At 64.8% G+C, this 22,243-nt stretch overlaps 2 protein-coding genes across 28 annotated transcripts in view; one reads left to right on the forward strand and one right to left on the reverse strand.

Moving 5' to 3' along the window:
* Positions 1-1,796, forward strand: LRRC26 (leucine rich repeat containing 26). The gene is made up of 2 exons (XM_086324086.1): positions 1-1,324; positions 1,403-1,796. Exons 1-2 carry the CDS (start codon positions 646-648, stop codon positions 1,708-1,710), a joined length of 987 nt encoding a protein of 328 aa, XP_086180212.1. The 5' UTR covers positions 1-645; the 3' UTR covers positions 1,711-1,796.
* Positions 1,794-22,243, reverse strand: part of GRIN1 (glutamate ionotropic receptor NMDA type subunit 1) — a 25,890-nt gene continuing 5,440 nt past the window's right edge. The window contains exons 3-21 of one of the 27 annotated variants that reach the window (XM_086324059.1): positions 21,811-21,987; positions 19,889-19,951; positions 19,096-19,196; positions 13,340-13,461; positions 13,095-13,269; positions 11,309-11,453; positions 11,129-11,212; positions 8,895-9,036; positions 8,678-8,805; positions 8,329-8,493; positions 8,134-8,252; positions 7,909-8,021; positions 7,688-7,836; positions 7,415-7,572; positions 6,812-6,973; positions 6,576-6,685; positions 6,323-6,468; positions 5,012-5,122; positions 1,794-2,660 (exon numbers count right to left, since the gene is read on the reverse strand). In XM_086324059.1, coding sequence (XP_086180185.1) covers positions 2,592-2,660; positions 5,012-5,122; positions 6,323-6,468; positions 6,576-6,685; positions 6,812-6,973; positions 7,415-7,572; positions 7,688-7,836; positions 7,909-8,021; positions 8,134-8,252; positions 8,329-8,493; positions 8,678-8,805; positions 8,895-9,036; positions 11,129-11,212; positions 11,309-11,453; positions 13,095-13,269; positions 13,340-13,461; positions 19,096-19,196; positions 19,889-19,951; positions 21,811-21,987 — 2,439 coding nt within the window. In that variant the 3' untranslated portion in view covers positions 1,794-2,591. Of the gene's footprint in view, positions 3,025-4,719; positions 5,123-5,914; positions 6,974-7,414; positions 8,022-8,133; positions 8,494-8,677; positions 8,806-8,894; positions 9,037-11,128; positions 11,213-11,308; positions 11,454-13,094; positions 13,270-13,339; positions 13,462-19,095; positions 19,197-19,888; positions 19,952-21,810; positions 21,988-22,243 lie in introns of those variants that run through there. The other 26 variants (XM_086324056.1, XM_086324062.1, XM_086324060.1 and 23 more) reach the window with 26 other exon arrangements.

A 22,243-nucleotide genomic window follows, 5' to 3' on the forward strand; every position in this document is an offset into this window, starting at 1 on the left:
AGAGAAGCAGCATGTGACCGGAGGACTTGGGCTGGTGGCCCTGCCCCACCCACGCGTCTCCTTGAGGTTCCGGGAGAGCCCTTGGGGGGCAGGAGAGGGGGGCAGGTGACTGCCTCCCCTTCCTCAGGGGTGCCGTCCTCCCCCTGCCCCCCACCACATCTCCTGGACCCTGGGCTCAGGGACCCCTCAACCGTCCACCATGGGGATGGGGCCGTGCTAGGTGGGGACTGCTGTGTGCGCCCTGGGATCACTTGCTGAGTGGAGACAGAGGGGGTGAGCAGCAGGGCGCACCGGCTCCCATGTTGTGTCGCTGTTGTGAGTTCGGCGAGGGAGAGATTGTGGGGGATGGCGTGGTCCAGTTGCTCAGGCCTCCTGGGGTCACAGGATGGCGAACCACACAGGTGAGGACTGGGCGCGGTCTTTACAGCGCTGCTGGCCCGGAGCCAAGTGGAGCTCAGAGCTTCGGGACAGGTGGCTGGCAGTGCCCTGCCTTTGGCTGTCTGCCCAGCCTCCGCCCTAGGCGCAGGACAAGCCGTGGGACAGGAACTGCCTGTGCTCAGGCCGGAGAGTTAATATTTGTGCGGGCACCGCACGGACGGACCGGCTCTGGTAACACCCGGGCAGCGGACCTCCACGATTGTCCCCATGTGGAGTCCCTCCTTTCCCTCGTGGGGGCCGCCGCCGCCGCTGCAGCTGCTACTGCTGCTGTTGCCGTGGCCAGTCTGGACCCAGGCGCCCGCCGCAGCCGCCTCCTGGGGAACCCCGGGCGCCCTGGACTGCCCCGAGGCGTGCGTGTGCGCGCCGGGGGGCCAGGCCAACTGCTCGGAGCGCGCGCTGCCCGCCGTGCCGGGGGGCTTGAACCGGCGCGTCCGCGTGCTGCTGCTGAACCACAACCGCGTGCACGCGCTGCCTCCCGGCGCCTTCGTGGATGCCGGCGCTCTGCTCCGCCTGGATCTGCGCGAGAACGGACTGCGCTGGGTGCACGCGCGGGCTTTCTGGGGCCTGGGCGCGCTGGAGCAGCTAGACCTCAGCGCCAACCAGTTAGAGGCGCTGCTGCCCGGCACTTTCGCGCCACTGCGCGCTCTGCGCGCCCTCTCGCTGGCTGAGAACCGGCTGGCACGCCTAGAGCCCGCGGTGCTGGGCGCGCTCCCGCTGCTGCGCGCGCTCAGCCTGCAGGACAACGACCTGCCTGCGCTCGCGTCCGGGCTCCTGGCTGGCCTGCCGGCTCTCAACACGCTGCGCCTGCGCGGCAACCCCTGGACTTGTGGCTGCGCGCTGCGCCCACTCTGCGCCTGGCTTCGCGGGCACCCGCGGCACGCGCCAGGTGAGCCCTCGCGGGCGCGGGCGGGACGGGCGGGCGGCTACCCCCGCGACCGTCTGACGCCGCGCCCGTGTCCCGCAGAGGCCGAGACGCTGCTTTGCGTGTCGCCGGGGCGCCTGACGCTCAGCCCCTTAACCGCCTTCCCGGACGCCGCCTTCAGCCACTGCGCGCGGCCCCTTGCCGCCCGGGATCTGGCCGTGATCTATGGTCTCGGGCCCGTCTCCTTCCTCGCTAGCCTGGCCGCCTGTCTGGCCCTGGGCTCCGCGTTCACTGCCTGCGGCGCTCGCCACCGCCGCCGCCGCCGCGCCGCCGCCCGCCGCCAGCAGACGAGGCAGCCGGATCCTGGCCCCGGCACGGCCTCGCCTGCGGCCACCGCCGCCCAAGCTTGAGGGGCCGCGGCCGCCCTCGAACCTCCCCCGACCCGCTTGCCCCTTCCGCATTCCTGACAGGCGTCAACAAGCGACACAGCTCGAAATTTTCGTGACATTCCTTTTGGCATCTCCACTGCACACACCGGGTGGGGCGGGGGTCGGCGCGCGCCGGGCCCTTGGGGTGGAGGGCACGGGCCGCACGGGGGAGGCGCGCCTGGACGCGGAAAGGCCGGGCCTGCACCTGGCGGGGCTGAGGATAGTCCCGAGCCAGCGTCTGCGAAGCCCACCCTGGGTGGCGGGCGGAGGAGGCAAAGAGAAGGCTCAGCCCTCGCAGGGTCCGGAGGTGGGAGGCAGTGGGGAGCCGGAGCGCGCCCCAGGGAGGCGCTGCCAGCGGATGGGGTTCAGGGTCTGCAGTCCAGGAAGGGCAGGGCCAGCTCAGAGGATGGGGTGAAGCGGAGAAGGGGTACAGGCAGGAAGGGGGAGGTGGGGCGGAGGCCGTGCGGCGCAGGGGCGTGGGAGGGGTGGCCCAGCCAGCCGGGGCCAAGGCCCACCGTGGCTCTGGGAGCGGCCAGGAAGGATGGGGCTCCAGTCTCTGCACCAAGCCCCTCTGCTGGGCTGAGTCAGATGCTCCCCCTGCCGCTCAGAGACCCCAGGGCCCTGCCTCTGCCGGAGCGCCCTGCGGCTCTGCCCAGCCAGCTCAGCTCTGGCCCGTCCTCAGCGGCTCTCGTCCGAGCCTCAGTCCAGCAGGGGCTGCCCACCAGCAGCAGGGTGGACGGATGGACGGGAGGCCCGGGGTGGGCAGTCTCTGGCAGGTGGGCTTCCCTCAGGCCTTCCCGAGCAGCAGGACCCCTCAGTGTCCTTGGCCGGGCTAACGGGGCGGGTGGGCGCCTCCGGGCGCCTCACACCACGGTGCTGACCGAGGGATCTGAGAGGTTGAGCGGGCCCGTGATATCAGTGGGATGGTACTGCTGCAAAATAGAAATACAGACAAGGCGCCCGTTAGCCCGGCCATCAGGGGCACACGCGGGGCCGGGACGGGTGGACCGGCCAGCCGGCCGACCGGCGGGCAGGCGGGCGCGGCCTGGGGGAGGCTGGGGGGCGCTCCTCCCCCTGACCCCGTCGTGCTCCGGGACTCTGCGTGGGCCGGGCCGCTGTCCCGTCCGTCTGTCTGTCTGTCTGCGGGGGAGGGGGGCAGAGGAGGGCGGGCAGGGCGTCTCAGCTCTCCCTATGCCGGGCACACATCTGCAGCTGGCCCTCCTCCCTCTCAATAGCGCGTCGCGGCAGCACTGTGTCTTTTTGGTTTTGCAAAGCGCCGCGTCCACCCCCGGTGCTCTATAAATAAGAACCAACAATCAATACCCGCTGGCCCCGCCGGCCGCCAGGGACCCCAGCCCTGAGCGCCCAGTGCCGCCCTGGCCCAGACCAGCCACGGGACAGGGGCAGCGCATCTCAGCAGCCGGACTGACCCCACCCCTCCCGACAGAGCCCCCCACCCAGGCCTCCCTCCGAGCAGGTGCCCAGCCTGAAACGGTGGGGGGCTGGGCTGCCCTCCCCCGCCCAGCCCCCAGCTGGCAGTGTCCCCAGTCACCCCTGCAGGGCCGGCCAGCCCCAGATGCCACGTGGCACCAGAGCTGGCCTGGAGGGTGGTCCCCGGGGAGGCTCGGGGCAAGGAGTCTGCTGGGAGCGTGTCCCGGGACAGGCACCCTGAGGGTCTCTGAGCTGCACCCAGGCCAGCTAAGGGCTTGTGAGTGGGCTCCGGGCCGGGACGGGGATGGAATTCTGCTGCCCTCGGAAAGTGGCCCCCTGCCTACGTGACTCCCCTGACCCTCCTTTCGCCTGCCTGTCCCCACAGCTCTGTCTGCTGGGCACCTCCTCCCTGGCTGCCCCACTGCTGCTCCTCTCTGGCCCTCCCAGCCCCCGGTGGGGCCCCTGGCTCAGGCCCCACCCAGTTCCCAGGCTGCACGGCGCCAGGCCTGTGCTCTCAGCCCCTCAGGCCACCCCTGTCCACCCACTCTGCCTGTGCTGAGCCCTAGGAGTGGAGTAGCCAGGCCTCAGGGGCCCCTTTGGGGCAGGTGGCGGCCTCACCCCAGACTCGGATGGCTCTGTGCCGCGCCCTGTCTGTCCTGTGTCTGCCCCTCTTCCCTTGTGCTGTGGGCAGGGCCTATAAATCCTGCTCCCGCCTGGACCGTAAGACTGTGGGGTAGTACTGCCTGTGAACTGGGGCTCCTGTGGACGGGAGGACAAGCCGCCTCCGAACCGCAGGGAGGCTGCTGGGCTGAGGGCTGTGCTGGCCCTGGGCGGGCCCTCCTCGCCTGGGGACGCTCCCAGCAGGGCTAGGCCAGTCTTGGAGGCCTGGGGTTCAAGCACACACACCCGGGACAGTGACAGGCTGCCCGGGCAGGAGGACAGGGAACCCTTGGCTCAGGCTCGGAAGGGGCTGGGGGTCAGGTGCTGAAGCACCGCTCCCCTCCGTGGGGGTCTCCCCTCCCTGAGCCTCGGTGCCCAAGGCTTGCCAGCCACAGCTTTCGGGCCCCCCCCGCCCTGTTCTCAGACCCCCGGGTGCTGCCCGCACACCTCCCGCAGGGCCCCTGCTCGGCCGGGGGTGGGAGCCGCCACCTCTGGTCCCACCCGTTCCCCATCCGACGGCCCCTGTGGCCAGGGGCCTGTGCCAACTCCAGGCCCCAGCCGTCCACCCAGGTGGAGCCGGGCCCGGCCCCCCAGCCCCGGCCCACACAGAGACCACATGGAGGGGATGCAACAGGCATGGCTCTGGTGAGACACGAGAGACAGGTGTCTGGGTGGCGGGGCTGGCGGCCAGACAGATGGACGGATGGGACATCACAGGCACCCCTCCACGGACGTCGCAGGGAGGGAGCGAGGGCAGTGGGCCTCTCCCTGGGAGAAGCTGGAGGAACGGACGCGACAGAGAGGTGGTGTGGCCTCCTGACGGCTGAGGAGCCCGGGATGGGGTGGCCCTGGGCGCCCGGGGCTGCGGGCACAGCCCCGAGTGGGGAGGCTGACCAGCTGACCAACGACATGACACGGCTTTAAGATGGCGCGTGGCGTCATGGCACGGGGGGCAGACTAACGCAGAGACACACGGGGAAGACGACCCGGCGGGCAGGCCCGCGGCAGAGGGCCGAGAGAGGGGCCCAGAGTCAGAGAGGCCCTAGTGTGCCGGGTGGGCAGCGGTGAGCGCAGAAGGGCCGCGCGGGCGGAGGCGGGTGGTGGGATGGCGAGGGCGGGCCTGATGCACGGGACACAGACACGGGGGCGAGGGGAGAGTCGGACACGTGGGACTGGGCGCTCTTCCCCTTACCGTGTCTTTGGAGGACCTACGTCTCTTGAAGCTGGAAGCCAGGGTGGAGGTGATAGCCCTAAATGTGGCTTTCTTTTTAGGGTCGGGTTCTGCTCTACCACTCTTTCTATCCTAAAATGAATATGTATAAGTGATTAGACGGCTGAGGGTGGCGGCCACACCTGCCCTCGCCTGCTCCTGGGGGCTGCTGCCCAGCCTGGCTGGCCACTCAGGCCCTCGCTCCTGCCTGCCTCCCTGTGCTGGATGGACCAGCCGCCGGCCCCATGCTCGCAGGCGGCCTCTGCTGCTGCCAGGGTCTCTGGCCTGACCGTCCTTGTGCTGGGACTGGGTTTGGGGAGGCGGGGTGGGGTCCTCAGCTGGCTCTCTTCCAGGAAAGGTCCGCCTGGTTCCCTGGCTCCAAGGTGCCCCTGGTGTACGGGTGCCCCAAGGAGGAGGAGCCCCCTGAACACTGGGTGAGTCACCCCCACAGGCCCCACCAGCCACTCTGACCCCAGATGAAGCGCACCGAGATTTAGGAAGGGGCTGAGGGGACCAAAGGCAGGTGGCGAGATGGATTGGAGTGACAGAGAGACAGTGGCAGCTCCTGGGACCCTGGCTTCGGGTCTGATGGCCAGAGTGGGCCCTGCGCCCGCCACTGGGAGCAGCAAGCCAGGTCCCAAGAGCAAGAGTGGGCAGATGAGAGGTGTGGGAACACTGGTGACCCCGTTCCCCCGGCCCTCCCTCTCTGCAACACCGGCTTCCTCCCAGGACACAGGCTCTGGGGAGGCACCCAGAGAAAGAGAAGAGATGGGGCAGCCTGGGGCTGGACCATGGGGCACGAGCCCGGCCCAGGTGGGCTGTGGGCAGCCCGTCCCCTGCTGCCGGCAAAGCCCCACGAGCACAGCCTGGGGTGCCCGGCGGGACCAGCTGACCAGCTCAGACTGCAGTTACATGGAGCACAGCAGGGTGGCAGGGAACCGGGTCCTTGGAGGGGCACGGGGCGGCGAGGGATGGCGGACTGTACCTTGGACTCACATGCTACACCCAGCTGGGTCCCTGTCTTACCCTGCCTCAGTCTGCCTTCCTACGGAATGGGCCTCGGTGGGCGACTCTGGAGACAGAGGGGCCAGGTGGACGCTTGGAGCCTGGCTTCGCAGAGGCAGCCACCCACAGGCGGCCCCCAGCACTGCGGCCTTGGCTGTGGCTCCCAGCTCCAGTCCTTGCCTCTTGGGCTCCTGGGAGCCAGAGCCAGCGCTTCCGCCTGCGGGGATGGAGGAGGGCCGGGCCGGGCCGGGCCATGGGCACCAGGCCTCGGAGGGCGGCCTGCCCTACCTGCAGGTTCTTCCTCCACACGTTCACGGCCGCAAACGCCAGCTGCATCTGCTTCCGCCGGGCGTCCTTGTGCCGTTTATAGGCGATCTCGATGAAGATCAGGAAGATCCCGGCCACGATGCCCCCAGCCACCAGCATGAAGACCCCTGGGGGCGACATCCTGTGCCTCAGCTGTGCCTGCTCCGGATGTGGCCCCTGGGGCGCCCATCTAGGGTCATCAGGGGCCTTGAAGTGGCGGGGGGAGGGGGCCCACCTGCCATATTCTCGAAGGTGAGGGTAGCAGGGGCGTTGCTGCGCGAATCGCACTCCTGGTACCGAACCCACGTCTTGTCCAGGTCTTCCATGAAGCCGTTCTCGTGGGACCTGGATGGGCGGGGCGTGTGAGCCCCGCGGGGCGGGGCGGGGCGGGGCGGGGCGGGGCGGGGTGTGCCTCGGGAGGGGCTCGCGGGGCGGGGCGGGGCGGAGAGGGGGCGGGTGAGGCCAGCTCACTTGAGGATGGACAGGGAGACGTTCTGCTTCCAGGGGCTGTCCTTGCGCATGCCGATGCCAAAGCCCGAGCGGAAGAAGAGCTCGCCCGTGGTCACCAGGTCGCATTTCTGCGAGGCCTCGAACTCCAGCACCGCCGAGTCCCAGATGAAAGCGTGCAGCTTGCTGCGGGCAAGGGCGGGGTCACGGCGGCCACGCTTCCAGGTGGCCCTGGCTCCCCGCGAGCCTTCCTCCTGCCAGCTGGGGACCCGCCGTCTGTCCCCCCTCCCCGTGGCTCCCACACGGCCGGGACACTGACTGTGGATGTGGACGCCCCCAGCTTGTCCTGCCGGCCCTTCACTCGCGCCCCGCCTGCCCCTCCCTCACTCGTCGCGCACGGCCCGGATGGCTCCGCCCCGCCCCCTCACAGGCCCCGCCCCTCATTGGTCGCGCGCGACCTGGGTGGCCCCGCCCCTCTCCCGCCCCGCCCCCTCACTTGTCGCGCACGGCTTGGATGGCTCCGCCCCGCCTCCACTGGCCCTGCCCCTCATTTGTCGGCGCGACCTGGGTGGCCCCGATCCGCCCTCGCTGGCCCCGCCCCCTCGCTGGCCCAGCCCCGCCCCTCACTTGTCGCGCACTGCCTGGATGGCCTCCGCTGCGCTCTCGTAGTTGTGCTTCTCCATATGCCGGTACATGGTGCTCAGCTCCACCTGCCGCCGGAAGTAGATGTCCACCGAGCTCTGCTTCACCGTCGCGTAGATGAACTTGTCCGAGGGATTCCTCAGCTGCGGGGCCAGAGAGCCAGGCTCGTGGCTGCTCCCCGGCCCCACCCCACCCCACCCCACGGGGCGGAGGGCCTGAGCGCCTCCCTCCCCAGCCCCCAGACGGGCCCGGCCTCACTCGCGGGTCGTTGATGCCGGTAATGCGCTCTTCGGGCCGGTCCAGCACCAGGAAGGCTGCCAGGTTGGCGGTGTAAGAGGCCACAATGATCATGGCGAACCCCGCCCACACCATGCCCAGGATGCGCGCCGAGAAGCTTCTGGGGGCGCCTGCGGGCAGAGGACCGTCAGCTCGGGGCGGGCGGCGGGGCAGGATGGGGCCCTGGCCTGGCGTCGCCTCACCTTCCCCGATGCCTGAATTGAGCAGGACGCCCCAGGAGAACCACATAGCCGAAGACAGGGTCAGCGCATCCTCCTCCTCCTCCTCGCTGTTCACTTTGAACCGGCCGAAGGGGCTGCGGGGGCGCAAAGGGCGGGCGGGAGAGGGCGGAAGGGGCAGCCTGCCCCGGCCCTCGCCCGCTCCGCCCGCCCGCAGGTAGAGGAGTCCGGTCCCCGGGCCGCACTCACCTGAAGCGGTCCAGCAGGTACAGCATCACGGCCACCACGTGCACGGACAGCCCCACCAGCAGCCACAGCGTGCTCTGGAAGGGCTGCATGAAGGAGTCCAGCGTGCTCCGGGGGATCTCCTGCGGGGCCACAGGCCGTCAGCGCCGCCCCGGCCCTCCCGGGACGCCCCTCCCGCCCCGCCGGGCCTCCACGCACCTTCTTGACCAGAATGGTCAGGCCCTGGTACTTGAAGGGCTTCGAGAACTCGATGTACTGCGCGCGCTCGTTGTTGATGGTCAGCGGGGCCACGATCATGTCCGCCTGCCCGCTGAGCAGCTCGCCCATCATCCCGTTCCACTCCTTCTTATTGCTGTTGTTCACCTGTGGGGCGACACCGCCGGTGGGGACGCGGACACCGCGGGCCCCACTCCCCATACAGGCTCCCGCCCCGACCCATCTCAGGGGTCACCCACTCCAGACTCCTCCCAGGCTCAGGCCCCGCCTACAGAAGACCCTCGGGGGAGCAGGACCCGGTCCTGCGCCGGCTCCTAGGAACCACTCCTACCCGCTCCTGAGTGCCGAACTTGCCGTCGGCCACCAGGTGAACCTCGTACGTGAAGTTCATGGTCCGCGCCAGCTTGATGAGCAGATCGACGCAGAAGCCGTAGCAGCACTGAGGCACCGTGTGGCGCGCTGGCGAGTGGGGGCGGGACGCGGTCAGCAGGGGCTCGCCGGCGCGCGGTCCCCGCCCCCCGAAGCCAGTGCCCCCGCCCCGCACTCACGGCTGCCCGGCGACGTGTCATTGGGCCCGGTGCAGATCACCTTCTTGACCGGGTCCCCGTTGACGGTGAACTCCTCCTTGCACGTGCCGTCGCTCAGCGTAGGCTTGACATACACGAAGGGCTCCTGGTGGATCGTCACGATCTGGGGACGCGGGGACACAGGGCCTGGACCACCAGCCCTGGGCTGTCCTGGGCGCTGCCCTCTTCTCAGCACACAGACTTCCCTGGAGCCCCCCTCCCCAGATCCCTGACATTTCCCGCACCACCCTCTACGGCCCCCTCTGGCAGCGATCAGCCTGCTGCCCCCAGGAGGGGCGCCAGAACCTAACGCTTCGCCCAGTGTGCAGAGGGTGCCTGGCCTCCTGGAACACTGTGCCTTCTCTCGGCCACTTTTCCTTCAGGTCCTGGCCTACGAAACAGTCCCTTGATCAGTGGAGCCTGCCAGACGTCCAGTCTGCCCTGAGCCCCTTCTCTGACTTCTTGAGGCTGAGGACCTCCCTGTCCCAGCCCAAAGCCTACCCCCTGCCCCCACCCACTGCCATGAAGACAGGGGCATGTTCACTCAGAGCCTGCCCAGGACTAGGGACATGCAGGGACTGCCCTTGTTGGCTCTTCCAGCTTCTCCTGGCCTCAGCCTCCACCCACAGGGAGTCGTTGTCTGATCATCTATCCTGCCTGCCTGCCTCTCCCCCAGTGAGGCTGCCCTTCTGCTGTGGCCTCTTCAATCCAGGGGCTCCTTGGGGCTCACGGTGGGCACTCTCTCCTCTCTGTCCTTCAGAGCTCTGAAGGCTGGGAGTAGGCAGGATAGACATAGGCAGCGGAGCTGAACCAATCACTGCACGGGATGAGAGGTCCCAGGGGACATAGTGCTGGGGTTGAGACTACGAGGTGAATGGGGTTGGTGAGAGAGGCCCCTTCTCCTGCAGGGTGACCAGCTCCCCCAAGGGCAGGGGATTGGGAGCCCCTGAAGGGGCTTATTTGCCTTTAAAACTTTCATCACCATTTCTATTATACAAGTAATATGCTCATGCTTTTAAAAAATCAGTGAGACAGAGAAGGGATAAACCAGGAGATTGGAATTGACATATACATACACTACTACACGTAAAATAGATAACTGATGCGATCTACTGCATAGCACAGGGAAGTGCGCTCAGTGACCCATATGGGGATAGAACCTAAAAAGAGTGGGTATATGTGCGTGTATAATTGAGTAACTTTGCTGTACAGAAGAAACAAACACTGTAAATCAACTATCCTCCAATGAGAACTAATTTGAAAATAAACAATTTTGTGTCAAAAAAATAAGAACACACACAAAAAGTTCTAAAAGGCCTTCTGGCTCTCAAAGCCTATAGGGGACCATCTTGGCCATCTGTTTTGTCTGTTTTACACTCAGACTTTTCAACACAAAGCGTCTTTCCTGAGCGTTGGCTTGGGGGAACTCCCTTCTGCCCATAGAGAGGGTTGGTGCCCTGTAGGCAAGTGCAGACAAAGAGGTCCAGGTGAGAGGCCACGGGGGTGGGGTAGCTCAGAAAGCAGAGGAGGTCAAGAGAGGACCTGGGGACACCACAAGAAGGACGGTGTAAGGCTCTTCGCCTTTGGTGAGCTCAGGTACCAGCCTGATGCTGGTGTGGGTCAGTGTGGGAGGGACTCTTGGGAGGCATCCTGGGATGAGCCTGAAGGAGTGTAGCAGAGTCGGGATGAGGAAGAGAAGCTGTGAGAGATGAGGTCCCGGGGAGGGGCTCCCAGAGGCCCAGTGAGTCACAGAGGGGCTGGCCAGCTCGGGGAGACCTGGTTCAGAAGGACAGTCTGAGCCAGTCCCAGCAGGAGGCCAGGAAGGCCAAGGGTGGGCGGTGGGCTGGGACCACCTGGAGGAGTGCCGAAGAGTGTGGGGGCATCATCTCTAGGACTGGGGCTCAGCACTCAGAGTACTGAAGTCCACAGAAAGACCAACCGTCTGTCCCTCGTCCCCAGGGGAGCCCAGGTCCACATGGCTGTCCCAGGCTTAAGCGGGATGGGGTCAGGAGGGGCCGGGGAGCTGGGCTTCCTCTCCTGCACCCACTCCCTCTCCCTGCCCCTCCGCCGCGCCAGGTGTGTGCAGTGGCTGTGGGTGCTGGGCTGGTCCCAGGACCTGTAGTCACTTTCAGGGCCCTCACTGTCCCCTCTGCACCCGCGGCACAGGATGGAGGCTACGGCATACAGAGACTGGGGCAGGGAGGCGGGGCCCCCACCTTCAACCTGGTGGACATCTGATAGCCGCGAGGTTTCTCAGTCTCTCCACCCGGCCAGATGATCTTCCTGTCATTGGGAATGACCTGGGGGTGGGAGTATGAGATGGAGGTGGCCACGCAGGGGTCTCGGCCCCAGGACCCTAAGGCCCCAGCCCCCACCCCCTCATGACCCCCACCTACATGAGTGCCGTTGTAGATGCCCACTTGTACCAGCTTGCGGTTCTGCAGGTTCATGATGCTGTAGTTGGCAAACTTCCGGTCCCCATCCTCATTGAATTCCACACGGCCGGTCACCCCGTCTGCATACTTGGAAGACATCAGAACCCTGGAGAGGGCAGTGTGGTTGGAACGATCAGGGATGCAATCCCCGCTCCCACCGTGAGCTGCCTGGATGGTGAGCCCGTCCGCCGGTGCCAGATGGACAGCACAGCCACATCAGCCAAGCAGCTCCTTGGCTCTAGACCCTGTTTTGAGGGGTTCCTGTGGGCTAGGATGTTTGATTCTCACAGCTTTACAGATGAGGTGGCAGAAGCCCAGGTAGGACTCGGTGGCCCATTCACCAGTGAGTGGAAGAGGCTGGGTTGAGGTCTCATCTTCCTGCATGTGCACACGTGAGTGTGTGTGTGTGTGGTGTGTCCACTGGGCCATATATGTGTGCACACACAAGATCTTTGTATGGGGTGCAGCCCTGTGCATGTACTTGTGGCACAGGTGTGATGTTCCATGAGCCTCTCCGAATCTGCATATACACGCATGCGCCTATGTGCACATATGCGGCATGTCTGCAGTTGTGTGTGCTCCTGCTGTGGGCACTATGGACCAGGACTCTTCACCTGCTCCTTGGGGGTGGGTGTTGGTGATGGACTGGGCCTCCCCATACTAGTGGCACAGTGTCCAGGGTTCTGTGTGTTAACTCCTGCCCTGCTGCAGCCACTCACTGTGTGTCTTGCCAACCCTGGCTCTCGGCAGACTTGGATGTGCTTAGTCACTCAGTCTGTCCAACTCTTTAAGACCCCATGGACTGTAGCCCTCCAGACTCCTCTGTCCATGGGGATTCTCCAGGCAAGAATACTGGAGTGAGTTGCCATGCCCTCCTGCAGGGGATCTTCCCAACCCAGGGATCGAACCCAGGTCTCCTGTATCGCAGACGGATTCTTTACCATCTGAGTCACCAGGGAAGCAGGCTTGGGTGCCATCCCCCAAATCCTTGTCTGACCTCCTGGGCCTGAGGAAGCTCCCAGTGCCCGCCTGAGGCAGGATCCTCTTCCCCAGGGCTATTAGTCATCCTGGTGGCTGGGGTGGCGTCTCAGGTTGGCTGCAGTGTTTAAAGGTGGGGACAGGGGCAATGGAGGCAGCCATGCTTCTGTGACATTTGAGGCGATGGTGTCAGTGTTGGAAATGGACCAGATGGTTATCACAGCGGGGATGGAGGTGAGGATGGAGACAAAGTGGGGACAGAGAGGAGCGGGGAAGGAGGCTGTGTTTGTAGCCGCAGCACGCTGGGCTGGAGCGACTCTTCGGGTGCCGGAACGGTGGCCCTCCCACCCTAGACGGACGGCCCCACCCACTCAGACGGAGCGGCCCCACCCCCTCAGACGGAGCGGCCCCGCCCACCTCAGAGCGACCCCGCCCACCCTGGAAGAGTGGCCCCTCCCGCTTCAGACGGATCAGACACGCCCACCCTGGAAGAGTGGCCCCGCCCACCTCTTGAAGAGCGGCCCCGCCCACCTTGGAACGGCGGTCCCACCCACTCAGAGAACGGCCCCGCCCACCCTGAGGGGCGGACCTGCCCACCTCTTGAAGAGAGGGACCACGTCCGCATTAGATCAGCTCGCGCACCCTGCAAGAGTGGCCCCGCCCACTCTGGAGGGCGGCCCCGCCCGCCCTGGAAGAGCGGCCCCGCCCATCTCCGGGGGCGGCCCCACCGGGTGGCCCCGCCCACCTCTTGGAGAGTGGCCCCGCCTACCTCTTGAAGAGCGGCCCGGTCTTCCAGATGTTGGTGTTGCCCACACAGCCCCGCGGCGGGTCGGTGATGTTCTCCTTCTCGAGCAGCTCGTGCACGGCCTGGGCCACCACGCCCACGGCGTCGCTGATGTGCGCCGACTCGTTCTTGCCGTTGATGAGCTGCAGCCCGATGATGCCTGGGGCGAGAGCTGGCTTAGAGCCCGCGGGGGACCCCTGCCCACCGGGATCCGGGAGCCCAGCACTCACCGTCCGGGGCGTAGCGCAGGGCGTTCCCCGAGATCTCGCGCTCCCCCACCAGCCACACGTACCCCGAGCCCGTCATGTTCAGCATCGCGGCTGCGCGGTACACGGTGGCAGCGTCGTCCTCGCTGTGGGGCAGAGCGGGGTGACGGCCAGGACTCCAGCTCTCCCCACCCGCGGCCGGCGGCGGCTGCTCGACTCCCAGGTCCCCCTCCACAGCGTGTCCTTCCCCTGCCTCTCCCCCCCCGCCCCTCGTCTGCAGGGAGCTCTGGAGGCACTGCAGAGATGGGGGCAGCCCCCATCCCGGCCCCTCACTCAGCCGGCACTGCACCTGGGCCCGAAGACTAGCCCCGAAGTGATGCGGTGGGGCCCAGACCCCCAGAGCTTGCCAGAGGTCTCTTGCTGGCCCCCTGCTCTTGTGGACAGGGTTAGGGTGACACGGATGGTGGTGGCTCATTATTGATGGATAACTTGCTCACCCGTACCAGACACTATTCTGAATGCTTTCCACGCACCTTTGTATTTAATTCTCAGAACCTCCCTGTGAGGCAGGCAGAACATGATCCCTGGCAGGACAGGGACTGAGGAGCCAAGGTACACGGTGGGAAGCGGAGGGTCAGGTCTATGTCTGATAATCCACCCCTGAGCCCGTGCTCCTGCAGTTTCCTGGGCAAACCACACCCCTCTTGTTCCATGCCTGAACTTGTGAACTGAAAGGCTGGGACCTTTCTGGATGCTGCTGGGACCAAGTGCCAGGGTGCTGCCCTGAGCCTTGCAGCAGAAGCCACTGAGGGGATGAGGGCACCTGCTCTCCCTTTTGGAGTCTGAACAAGCATCTCTGGGTGCCCAGCCCTGGGTGCTCTCCCTGCCAGCCAGGGCAGAGCCCCTGGCAGGACAGAGCACAGGCCTCACCTTGTAGGCACACGTTGCCCTGAGCTCTTGGTGTTTCCTCACAGCTGAGCCTCTGTGGACCCCGCCCCCTAGGGCTGGGCTCCCCCTGGTCAGGACAAGCACCCTGGGCCTGATGGCACTCCCACCTCCTCTTCCCTGCAGGGTGGAACTTGACCCCGGACACGACGGACACTTTGCTTCTCTAATGCATGGGCAGCGGGGGACAATGCAGTTCAGGAGATGGTCCGAGGGCGGGGTTATTTTTACAACGGCTGATGCAGAAAACCCAGGCAGCCCTAGGGACCCTAGGGGGTCAGCCCCAATTCTCTCAGGGAAAGATCCAAACCTTCAGTGTTTGCTTTAAACAAGAACGCCACCCAAAATAGAGGTGCTTCAGGCTGCACCCAGCCAAGACGGCCGGCAGCACCAGCGCGTGCATGTCGGGGCGCGGCACCCCCAAAGCCTGGTGGAGAGGCCCGTTTGCTTGACACCATCCAAGTCTGTGAGGTTGGACTTGGTGGTGAGCACACACCTATGCTTGTGTCTGTGTAAATCGATACCTTCAGGAAAGCAGTTGCAGACAAAAGCCTGATCGACGTCAAACGGTTTTATGGAAATAACTGATCCCAGTAAAGACAATTTCAGGAGGATTACTTTTAAAAAAAGTTTTGGAAACAAATTAGAAATTCTGACATGCTCAATAGAAAACTGGTCAAAAGTTAAGACTGGCTTAACGAGGTTTCTCTGCAAAATGCTCTCAACGAACTTCGTGAGGAGGAGACGGGGGTGTCGGGTTGGGGACAGGGTGAGCCAGGGCTGCAGCGGCCCTGCCCAGGGGACTGCTGGCATCCCTGGGCTCCAGGGGCGGACTGTGCCGGGCCGGCTGGTTTCCTCCTGCCGTGGGACTCTGGCCTCTCTGCTCCAAGGTCCTGTGTGTGAGGGCACGGATTCCTTCCCACTTGAAATCCAGAGGCCATGAGTGGATTCAAGAGGTGGGCATGTGGTTGGTGAACGCTGTGCCTCGGTGGGCAGTGTATGTGCATGCGCAGGGCCTGTGCGCTGTGTGGCACACACGTCTATGTTTGTGAGCACATGTGTGCCACTGTGGGGCGTGTGCCGGTGTGGTGTGTCTGCTCATGTGTCTAGGTGAGCACGTGTTTGTGAGTGTGTGTGTGTGGTGTGTGGCGGTGTGCCTGTGTGGGTACGAGTGTCTTGAGTGTGTGTGTGTGTGGTGTGTGGCGGTTGCCTGTGTGTGTGTGAGTGTCCTGTGAGTGTGTGTGCGTGTGTGGTGTGTGGCGGTGTGCCTGTGTGTGTGTGTGTGAGTGTCCTGTGAGTGTGTGTGTGTGTGGTGTGTGGCGGTGTGTCTGTGTGTGTGTGTGTGAGTGTCCTGTGAGTGTGTGTGTGTGTGATGTGTGGCGGTGTGCCTGTATGTGTTTAAGTGTCTTGTGAGTGCGTGTGTGTGTGGTGTGCCTGTGTGTGTGTGTGTGTGTGTGTGAGTGTCCTGTGAGTGTGTGGTGTGTGCCAGTGTGCCTGTGTGTATATGAGTGTCTTGTGTGTGCGTGTGTGTTTGGTGTGTGGCGGTTGCCTGTGTGTGTTCGAGTATCCTGTGAGTGTGTGTGTGTGTGGTGTGTGGCGGTGTGCCTGTGTGTATATGAGTGTCCTGTGAGTGTGTGTGTGTGTGGTGTGTGGCGGTGTGCCTGTGTGTGTTCGAGTGTCCTGTGAGTGTGTGTGTGTGGTGTGTGGCGGTGTGCCTGTGTGTGTTCGAGTGTCCTGTGAGTGCGTGTGTGTGTGGTGTGTGGCGGTGTGCCTGTGTGTATATGAGTGTCCTGTGAGTGTGTGTGTGTGTGGTGTGTGGCGGTGTGCCTGTGTATGGTCGAGTGTCCTGTGAGTGCATGTGTGTGTGGTGTGTGGCGGTGTGCCTGTGTGTGTTCGAGTGTCCTGTGAGTGTGTGTGTGTGTGGTGTGTGGCGGTGTGCCTGTGTGTGTTCGAGTGTCCTGTGAGTGTGTGTGTGTGGTGTGTGGCGGTGTGCCTGTGTGTGTTCGAGTGTCCTGTGAGTGTGTGTGTGTGTGGTGTGTGGTGGTGTGCCTGTGAGTGTTCAAGTGTCCTGTGAGTGCGTGTGTGTGTGGTGTGTGGCGGTGTGCCTGTGTGTGTGTGTGTGAGTGTCCTGTGAGTGTGTGTGTGTGGTGTGTGGCGGTGTGCCTGTATGTGTTCGAGTGTCTTGTGAGTGTGTGTGTGTGTGTGGTGTGTGGCGGTGTGCCTGTGTGTATATGAGTGTCCTGTGAGTGTGTGTGTGTGTGGTGTGTGGCGGTGTGCCTGTGTGTGTTCGAGTGTCCTGTGAGTGTGTGTGTGTGGTGTGTGGCGGTGTGCCTGTGTGTGTTCGAGTGTCCTGTGAGTGTGTGTGTGTGTGGTGTGTGGTGGTGTGCCTGTGTGTGTTCAAGTGTCCTGTGAGTGCGTGTGTGTGTGGTGTGTGGCGGTGTGCCTGTGTGTGTGTGTGTGAGTGTCCTGTGAGTGTGTGTGTGTGGTGTGTGGCGGTGTGCCTGTATGTGTTCGAGTGTCTTGTGAGTGTGTGTGTGTGTGTGGTGTGTGGCGGTGTGCCTGTGTGTATATGAGTGTCCTGTGAGTGTGTGTGTGTGTGGTGTGTGGCGGTGTGCCTGTGTATGGTCGAGTGTCCTGTGAGTGCGTGTGTGTGTGGTGTGTGGCGGTGTGCCTGTGTATGGTCGAGTATCCTGTGAGTGCATGTGTGTGTGGTGTGTGGCGTTGTGCCTGTGTGTGTTCGAGTATCCTGTGAGTGTGTGTGTGTGTGGTGTGTGGCGGTGTGCCTGTGTGTGTTCGAGTGTCCTGTGAGTGCGTGTGTGTGTGGTGTGTGGCGGTGTGCCTGTGTGTGTGTGTGTGTCCTGTGAGTGTGTGTGTGTGGTGTGTGGCGGTGTGCCTGTGTGTGTTCGAGTGTCTTGTGAGTGTGTGTGTGTGTGTGGTGTGTGGCGGTGTGCCTGTGTGTCTATGAGTGTCCTGTGAGTGTGTGTGTGTGGTGTGTTGAGGTGTGCCTGTTTGTGTGTTCGAGTGTCTTGTGAGTGTGTGTGTGTGTGGTGTGTGGCGGTGTGCCTGTGTGTATATGAGTGTCCTGTGAGTGTGTGTGTGTGTGGTGTGTGGCGGTTGCCTGTGTGTATATGAGTGTCCTGTGAGCGCGTGCGTGTGTGGTGTGTGGCGGTGTGCCTGTGTGTGTGTGTGTGCGAGTGTTCTGTGAGCGCGTGCGTGTGTGGTATGTGGCGGTGTGCCTGTGTGTGTGTGTGTGTTCTGTGAGTGCGTGCGTGTGTGGTGTGTGGCAGTTGCCTGTGTGTGTATATGAGTGTCCTGTGAGTGTGTGTGTGTGTGGTGTGTGGCGGTTGCCTGTGTGTGTGTGTGAGTGTCCTGTGAGTGTGTGTGTGTGTGGTGTGTGGCGGTGTGCCTGTGTGTGTGTGTGAGTGTCCTGTGAGTGTGTGTGTGTGTGGTGTGTGGTGGTTGCCTGTGTGTGTATGAGTGTCTTGTGAGTGCGTGTGTGTGTGGTGTGTTGTGGTGTGCCTGTGTGTGTGTGTGTGTGTGTGTGAGTGTCCTGTGAGTGCGTGCGTGTGTGGTGTGTGGCCGTTGCCTGTGTGTGTGTGTGAGTGTCCTGTGAGTATGTGTGTGTGGTGTGTGGCGGTTGCCTGTGTGTGTGAGTGTCCTGTGAGTGCGTGCGTGTGTGGTGTGTGGCGGTTGCCTGTGTGTGTGTGTGAGTGTCCTGTGAGTGCGTGCGTGTGTGGTGTGTGGCGGTTGCCTGTGTGTGTGTGTGAGTGTCCTGTGAGTGCGTGCGTGTGTGGTGTGTGGCGGTTGCCTGTGTGTGTGTGAGTGTCCTGTGAGTGCGTGCGTGTGTGGTGTGTGGCGGTTGCCTGTGTGTGTGTGAGTGTCCTGTGAGTGTGTGTGTGTGGTGTGTGGCGGTGTGCCTGTGTGTGTGTGTGAGTGTCCTGTGAGTATGTGTGTGTGTGGTGTGTGGCGGTGTGCCTGTATGTGTGTGTGAGTGTCCTGTGAGTGTGCGTGTGTGGTGTGTGGCGGTTGCCTATGTGTGTGTGAGTGTCCTGTGTATGTGGCACATACATGTGTACACGAGGGCAGAGAAGCGGGTCGCGTGCACATGTGTGTGCAGTGCATGTGTGGACAGCATGTGGGTGCTGTGTGTTCAGTGGATGTGTGTGAGTGCGTGTGCTGTGTGTGCCTGGTCGGGGATTAGTGCCTGCTCACTGCCTTCCAGCCCAAGGAGCAGGCTTCATCCCGGGGAGACGGGAGGCGGGGCACCCCGGGTCTCACCCCCACTGGAGCCTGCAAAGCTTCTGGGACAGGCGGACAGTGGGGTGGGTCTCCCAGGCCCCCCATGTCCCACGGGGCAGGGCACTGCCGTTTCCTATTTCTGGCGGCTTGGCCTTCCCTTCGCAGGACAGAGGCATTTGCACAAAGGCAGGCTTTTACTGGGGCTCAGCTCCAAGGTCACGGTGGGGCCAGGCCCCTCCAGCAGCAGCCAGGGGTTAGGTCCCTAACCGGTTCTCTTCTCATAGCTGCCTAGTCCGGCCGCTCCAACCCTTCCACCCCAGGGCCCCGGCCTCTCCCTGCCGTGGGCCTTCTCTGCAGGCCCCTCGTCCCCTCCCTGGGACCCCTCCCTGACCAGCTCCTGGAACCCCAGTCAGCCACTACTGCCCAGACCACCTCTGCCTTCTTAAGGGCAGGGGCTTATCTCTCTGCTGTCCTCAAGGCCCTGTGTGTGCGTGTGGGGGGCAGGGGGCGTTTGGGAGGCAAAGCCCTACATCAGCAGGGTGCACCCTGGGCCTGGCCCCGAGGGGGCCGGGGTGGACGGCCCAGCCTGGCCTCACCTGGCGGAGAGTATGATGACCCGGGCCTCCAGCTCCCGCGCCTCCAGCAGCAGCGCCGTCACGTTCTTGGTCCCCGGGTCGAACTGCAGCACCTTCTCCGCCTGCAGTGCGAGCAGGAGCGTTAGCGGGAGGCCGGGGCAGGGGACACAGCGCCTCAGGGGCGAGAGTCGAGCTGCAGCCGCTAGGAACCCCGAGGCCGCGCCCTAGGGCCGCCGCGGCCTGCCTGCCGCCTGCGCTGCCAGCTGCCTGCCCTGCTGCCGGCCTTCCTGCGTCCTCCGCTCGCGCTCCTGCTCGCTCTCTGCGCTCCGCGCTCTCCTCTCACTCCTGGCCTCACTTTTGCACTGAGCATGCAAGTTGAAGTGGACCGAGACTCAGAAAGAGGCGTGCAGCGGACAGGAAACAGGAAAGTTTTGGAACGCAATCCAAAACGGCGGAGACGGGCCGCCTTTTCCAAAACCTCGGGAGGTCCTCCGGGGCCTGTCCGCCGGCCCTGCGGGAGCGGCCCAGACTGGACTGCAGGCGGGCAGGCGGGCTCCCTCCTGGGTTCCGCGAGGAAACCCGGGGGCCCGGAGATTCACATGCACTCCCCAGAGAGCCGCTCCTCTGCGGGCCGCCTGCGGGCGGGGGCCCGGCGGCCAGCACTGGCCTCTCCTGCCTAGGCTGCCTGCTCTGGACCTGGCTCTCCTTCCTCTCTGCTCGGCCGCGGCGCGGCGGGCCCACGGCGCCCTGGTGGCCGGGGCGCCCGGCCGGGGCTCCCTGGTCGTGGGTGGCGTGCACGTCCATGCAAATATACCTTGGGTCCGCGCTTGTGGTCATAGGACAGTTGGTCGAGGCTTTCATAGTTCCTTTTTTTACTCTGATGAATAATGTGCACAGAGAAAATATGCAGACACAGAAGAAGATTATAAACGGTTGAAAATGACGGCGCTAAAGCAATCACACCACCTCCTCGGCACGTCTGCAGACGGGCACGTACCTGGAGCTCGCAAACACCTAGGCCGGGGCGGGGCTGGGGCTGGGACGGGGCAGGGGTGCGGGGTGAGGGGGCCACCAAGGCTCCCTGCCTGCGTGGAGTTGCACTCGTGGAAATGGTCAAGCTCAGGAGAGAAGGAAGCCCTGTCTGCGTCCAAACGAAACACACCCCCTGGGGATCCCTCCTGCCCCCAACCCTGCCATGCACCTGCCATGGGGTCCCCGCCGCACCCCCCCAGCCATGGGAGTCCTGAATGGGGTGGTGTCCCCTCCCCCAGCACCCCTTCTGCCCCTCTGGGAGGCCCAGGGTCCTGCCCTCGCTGACACGCGTGGCGGATGCCCTGCCGCCCCCGGGCACTGAGCAGTTAGGACGGGAGTTCGTGAGCACAGGTGCGTCTGTGGGCGTCCATGCGTGCATGTCGGCCTAGTGAGCCTGCGGCAGGGGCGGGGTGGGGGTCAGCGCGTCTAGCACGTGTGCGTGCAGGCACCTGAGTGTGAATTCGGGGTGAGCCTGCTCATGGGCACACGCCACTTGTGAGCCTGCTGGACCTCCGGGGGGCGGAGGGCCCCTGGGGCCTGAGTCTGGGACGGCGGGAGTGTGAGTGGATGGTCTTGGGAGCAACTGCATGCGCCTGAGAGAGGGAGCGTGTGTGTGTGAGCGTGCACTGGGCATGCGTGCAGCCACCCCGGGAGGGGACACGCCCGCCTACTGCGGCCCTGGGAGCCAGCCCTCCCTCCCAGGTTCAGCCCGTCCCCTAAAGCAAGACCCCCAGGGCCCTCTGGTTCTGCCCTCTGCTTCCCCCCAGCCAGTGCCCGCCCTTCCCTTCGGGGCCTATGGCACCTTGGGGGGAGCCTGGGTTGGCACTCAGCTTATTGAAGCCAACTCCGCCTCTGCACACAGCGCGTGCACCCGCCACCCCTTGGTCTGGCTTCCCGGGGCCCTCCCCAGCCTGGGCCTCTCTGCTCGGCTTGGCCACCACCCAACCCGGGAGGGGCACAGCCCGGGTGCGGAGCACCCAGGGCTGTGGGCTGGGTGGAGGCGGGACCCTGGGCTTCCTCTGGCAGTGCGGGTGGACAAGGGGGGGAGTCACCTGGACCCCCAGAAACACCACTCTGGTCTTGCCGCTGCCCTAGGGGTGGGGGTCAGCTGGACAAGAACAGTCATTTAGAAGCAGGCACCTAACTGGTCCCCAGGAGGGGTCCAGAGCCTGGGCGGGAAGGAGAGAAGGGGCCGAAGAGGGGCAGGGCCAAGACTGGGTGTGGGGCTGGCAGACTTCCCTGGATGGGGCTTCTGTGAGGTTGACAGGCAGCGGCTAGGCGGAGGGCAGCTGCGGCAGTGAGGCCAGCAAGAGGACACAGAGGGGTCACAGCAGAGGGGACGCGGCGCGTGGGGCCACCGCACTGAGGGGGAGCCCTAGGGGCTGTGTGGGGGCGAGATGGCGCCCCCGAGTGAGTTCAGAGCCTGGGGCCTGAGCGCGCTGGGGGAGGGGAGGGGGCGGGGCGGGGTGTTTGCGGAGCTCCAGGTGGTCCTGCCCTCGCCCCGCAGGGACTGACACGAAGGAGATTTCGACTAATGGCAAAAGCGAGTGAAATGAGCCGAGGACAGGCTGGGGCGGGCGCTCGCCAGACGGAGTGGTGCTGACCATGCACGATGGAAAGAGAAGGGTGTTCACACGGGCCACAGACACAGCGGCGGCTCGCCGGCTCCTGCTCCTGCGCGCGGCGCCCCGGCCCGGGCCTCACCTTGGACTCGCGCTCCTCCAGCAGCGTCTCCAGGCGTTTCTGCGCCGCCCGGCCCTCGTGGTCGTCGCTGACCAGGAGGATGACGTGGTTCCAGCTGTAGACGCGCATCATCTCGAACCACACGCTGGACTGGTGGGAGTAGGGCGGCACGGTGCGCAGGAAGCTCAGGTGGATGCTCTGCGGGGCACAGCAGGGCTGAGGCGCGGCCGGAGACCCCGCCAGGGCGCGCGCGTTCGAGACCCCGCCAGGGCGCGCGCGTTTGAGACCCCGCTTGGGCGCGCGGGCTGTAGAGGTGAGGGCGCGCTTTGGAGATCCCCGCCAGGGCGCGCGCTGGAGACCCCCGCCAGGGCGGGAGTTGGAGACCGCGCCAGGGCGCGCGCTTTCGAGACCCTGCCAGGGCTCTCGGGCCGTAGAAGTGAGGGCGCGCTTTGGA

Source organism: Bos grunniens, chromosome 11 (genome assembly GCF_055505025.1).
Source record: "Bos grunniens cultivar Pamir isolate PY7600 chromosome 11, Bosgru_T2T1.0, whole genome shotgun sequence".
NCBI lineage: Eukaryota > Metazoa > Chordata > Mammalia > Artiodactyla > Bovidae > Bos > Bos grunniens.